The sequence below is a fragment of the Glycine soja genome, chromosome 19, assembly GCF_004193775.1.
Source record: "Glycine soja cultivar W05 chromosome 19, ASM419377v2, whole genome shotgun sequence".
NCBI classification, from domain to species: domain Eukaryota; kingdom Viridiplantae; phylum Streptophyta; class Magnoliopsida; order Fabales; family Fabaceae; genus Glycine; species Glycine soja.
This window is the reverse complement of record NC_041020.1, coordinates 33,622,811-33,627,015: the sequence shown is the minus strand read 5'-3', so window position 1 is coordinate 33,627,015 and position 4,205 is coordinate 33,622,811. Positions and strand designations below refer to the sequence as shown.

The following is a 4,205-nucleotide window of genomic DNA, read 5'->3' as shown; positions in this document are numbered from 1 at the left end:
AAGTTTATATATTATTAAAATTAAATATTATATTATATAAAATTATTTTTAATTGATTTGAAAATTATTTATTTATTAAATTAATTTATGTAATATTATTTTATAATTTAATTTTGTTATTAAGAAAATGATATTATTAAATTTAAGTATTTTTGTTATATTATTTAAATTATTTAAGATATTTTTTGGGTGAATATATGTTTTAAAATCTGAATTTTGTATAATAATATATTTATTTTAGTAAATATTTATTTTGTATAATAATCTGAATTTTAAAAATTTTAATTTAACTATTTTGCTAAATATAATTAGTTTGTTTATGTTATTAGATTTAATTAAAAATGATAAAACTAAAGCTTTTAACAATTTATTTATATAAGAACATTATACTACGTCATCAATAAAATATTTAAACAATGACATTTGTCTAAGGAAAAACTAAGACGAGGATACATTAGGATAATTATTTCTGCTATGACCATGTTGCCGGCAAAGTCCACATTTTTTTCTACTTGCTCGTTCATTTTTGTCTTCGTCCATCTCAGAATGCGAGTTGAAACAGGACGACCCTTTGCAGTCCTCTTTCTCCTTGGATCAGGACCCCACTGATCTCCTTCATATTCTTGCCACATTGATTCGTGTGGCAATAAACCAAAGGAGTTGTCGTAGATGTACAAAATGTGTTGTAAAGTGAATATCATCGGCACATAGGTCATGGGATCAACATTGACAGATTTACAGGCAGCCATGACGTGAGAACACGGTAAATGTTTAGCCTGAAATTCACCACAATCACACTTTTGGGATTGTAACATTACTCTAAACCTTCCAGGTGGTCTGGGTGTTTCAAGTGGGGATTGAGTCTCTGTTATAATAAAAGTGTGATTGTGTCTGTCAAATTCATTTACAATGTATGTATTAGATTCTTGTTGACCACTATTGATTGCATCGAAGACGACTTCAGAATACTGTGAGCCGGAGTTGATCATTGCCTGAGTTTGTCGACCTCTATTAGCAAAGAGTTGTGCGGTCTTGAAATAGGTCTCCTCAACCAACGATGACACCGGCAAATGTCTTGTGTTTTTTAACATGGAATTATCAGACTCCGACAAATTGGTAGTCATATGTCCCCAACGTTTCCCCTCATCAAAGCATTGTACCCATTTTTGTTTGGGTAATTGATCAAGCCATTCAGCTGCACTTGGCTTATTCGCACGAATATCCCCAAGATGTTGCCAGTGCATCTTCTCCGTGTATGCGTACCCTGTAAATATTTAATCAATGTATTATGTTATAAAATTTGATTGAAAGAAAATTATAACGAATAAATAAAATAGATTCTCACCAGCCAACATAAGTGGTTTCTTTAAATGTTTGCAGTTTGAGTTACCACGAAGAAAGTTTTGTGCAATGTGGCGCATGCAAAAGAAATGGGATGTGTCTTGGACCCATAAGTTACTTGGGTTGCTGTAGGCACTTATAATTGAGGGGTGTTGGTCTGAAATAAGAGAAATGTTAATTTGCGGAGTAACATGTCTTCTCAAATTCTTTAGAAAAAACCCCCAAGCTGAAGTTGTCTCCCCTTCTACAATGGCATAGGCAATCGGGAAGATATGGTTAGCTCCATCTTGTGCGGTAGCTATCAACAGTGTGCCAATATACTTTCCGTAAAGCCATGTACCATCTACTTGTACAATGGGTTTGCAATATACAGAACCATTAATGCATGGACCAAATGACCAAAAGACACGTTTAAACAATATTTTGCCCGGTACTATTTCCCCCCCCCCCCTCATACAAGGATTCTGTTTGAGCAGCGACCACAGTCCCGAGAACACAAGATTGCAAAGCTCCGAAAAGTTTTGGCAGTTTGGCATATGATTCTTCCCAGTTTCCATGAATCATCTCCAATGCTTTTTGCTTTGCTAACCCTGTCTTCTTGTAGGATGGGGTATAATTCATGAACGCTTTGATCTCTGCAATCAACGTCTTGATGGAGACAGTTGGGTTTGTTTTGACAATTGGTTGGATGATCTGTGCTATGACGTGTTTGTTGAGTTGGCGATGATCTTGTCTGAGCATCGGCACGAGACAAGTGTGATGACCTCTGATACTCTTGATAATCCATTTGTTATGCCTCTTTGAATTGCATGCGCCCAAGCTCCATGTACAACCATTTTCATGTAACTTGCAGATGAAGTTTAGCCTTCTTTGGTCAGAGTAAATTGTTTTGCAATCAAAATGATTTCTGATGTTGTATTCCTTGATTGCTCAAATACATTGTGCTTTGTCATCGAAGGTCATGCCAACCTCGAGTACACCGACTGGTGGTTGTACATTGTGTTGCTGATGAACAAAATGGTGTCGATCAATATAGTGTGGTAGGTGGTCAAAGTTCAAGTCTACTGGACACCTAGGTTGCTGATATTGCAACGGAGGTGACGGAGGTGTCGTTGGTCTGCCAACACCCTCGTCATCGGTTTGGTCATCACTTTGGTCATCGCTTTGCTGATTGATGTGATCAAAGAACTGTTGATCCTCATCCTCAGTAAAATCATCCATGTTTTCATGATGAAATCTTATAATAAGATCTTCATTAGCAATGGGATGTTCATCTCGATTTGATGTTTGCATTTGTGGTAGCTGTGAAGGTGGCGTAAAGGGGGATGAAGGATGGTTTTGTTTGTCAAAGGAGGTTTGTTGGCCATGAAAAAAGGAATCATTCTCGGATAATATTTGTGTGTATGAAGTATAAATGTCAAAGGGGTCTTGTGATTCAAGGTTGTTGTATGAAGATACTGGATTATTGAGGTCTATGTTGTTGTACGGTAACTGTTTTGGAGGCGGTAGTTGTAGTTGTGGACATGAGGGTTGTGGAGACGATGGTTGTGGTTGAGGAATAAGCTCAGTAACAGCATAGAATTTGGCATAATTCAATTGTGGATTCTGGATAATTGTTTCCATCGCGCCTCTAAGATCATCATTGTCGAATAGTTGAGCTGAAATAAAACGTGTCTAACCGAGATGAATTGAAATAGGGACACGAAATAACAATTGAGCAACTTGTTCAGTTGCTCGAGTAGGAAGACGATTGTTAATTTTTCGAATGAATTGTGTAAACGTAATAGAATGATTGGCGTAAAAAAATATTAGGGTCGTACATTGGTACGTCGATCCTTGAACTGGATCGTCTACAATGTGACCACTGTGGTAAATGAGGGTCGGAATTTCTTTAGGTGGAGCTATGGTGGTGCTTATGGGATATGAGTGGAAATTGTGTGAGAGTTACAAATCGAGTTTTGTTTTGTGAGAAAATTGTTGTGTGTGATATGTTGTTGTCAAATGGTGATATTATATATAGGCTGAGAAAGTTTAGTACCAGAGTTAGATTGGAATGTTAGGTGGGAGAGTTAGATTGGAATGTTAGGTTGGGAGAGTTAGTTACGAGGGTTAGATGGGAGGGTCAGGTGGGAGTGTTAGATTGGAAGGTTAGATGGGAGAGTTAGATTGGAAGGTTAGGTGGGAGAGTTAGTTATGAGGGTTAGATGGGAGGGTTAGGTGAGAGTGTTAGATTGGAAGGTTAGATGGGAAAGTTAGATTGGAAGGTTAGGTGGGAGAGTTAGTTACGAGGGTTAGATGGGAGGGTTAGGTGAGAGTGTTAGATTGGAAGATGAATTGTTCAGAAACATGTTAATGGGATAAACATACGCATGTGAGTGAACAGTGTGCAACACCACACTTTAATGGGGTGTCAGTGCATGTGAGGGTTAGGTCTGACATTGCTCCGCATCTCTGAAATGATGTATATGTAGACTATTATTACTGAAGTAAATTAAAAATAACAACTTCAAAGCATGCAACAACTACAACTAGATAATAAAGACGGAGAAAAACTTCAATGCAATACAACAACAAAATATGTTAAATTATTCATTCTAATTTCATGGTATTCTCCCGCTTCTGCTCCAAGTCGGCCCAACTTAGGTCATTAACTTGAGTAGGTGATAATGAATTATGAACATCAACTTTAAGTTCCATACATATTACACTTCTCATATTGAGAAATGTATGAAACATGCATGAGACACCTTCTTCGTCAATAATTTGAATTGCCTTATATTGAACTTCACCATTTAATTGATATACAAGACAACGATACCAAAGGGTATTAATTATAGGCGTAACACCATTATCTGTAATTGATG

The 4,205-nt window shown here is 36.8% G+C and overlaps 1 protein-coding gene across 1 annotated transcript; it reads right to left on the bottom strand.

The window, feature by feature from the left end:
- Positions 1–345: 345 nt before the first annotated feature.
- LOC114398324 lies at positions 346–1,730 on the bottom strand. The gene is made up of 2 exons (XM_028360509.1): positions 1,346–1,730; positions 346–1,264 (listed from the first exon to the last, which is right to left on the bottom strand). The coding sequence occupies exons 1-2, from the start codon at positions 1,419–1,421 to the stop codon at positions 390–392; spliced, it is 951 nt and encodes a 316-aa protein (XP_028216310.1). The 5' UTR covers positions 1,422–1,730; the 3' UTR covers positions 346–389.
- Between the last annotated feature and the right edge of the window lie 2,475 nt (positions 1,731–4,205).

Bases quoted from the DNA above. Each gene is read 5' to 3' on its own strand.
- LOC114398324 (XM_028360509.1), bottom strand. From the start codon at position 1,421: ATGCGCCACATTGCACAAAACTTTCTTCGTGGTAACTCAAACTGCAAA. The intron at 1,265-1,345 runs GTGAGAATCTAT...AAATATTTACAG, and splicing joins GAAACCACTTATGTTGGCTG to GGTACGCATACACGGAGAAG.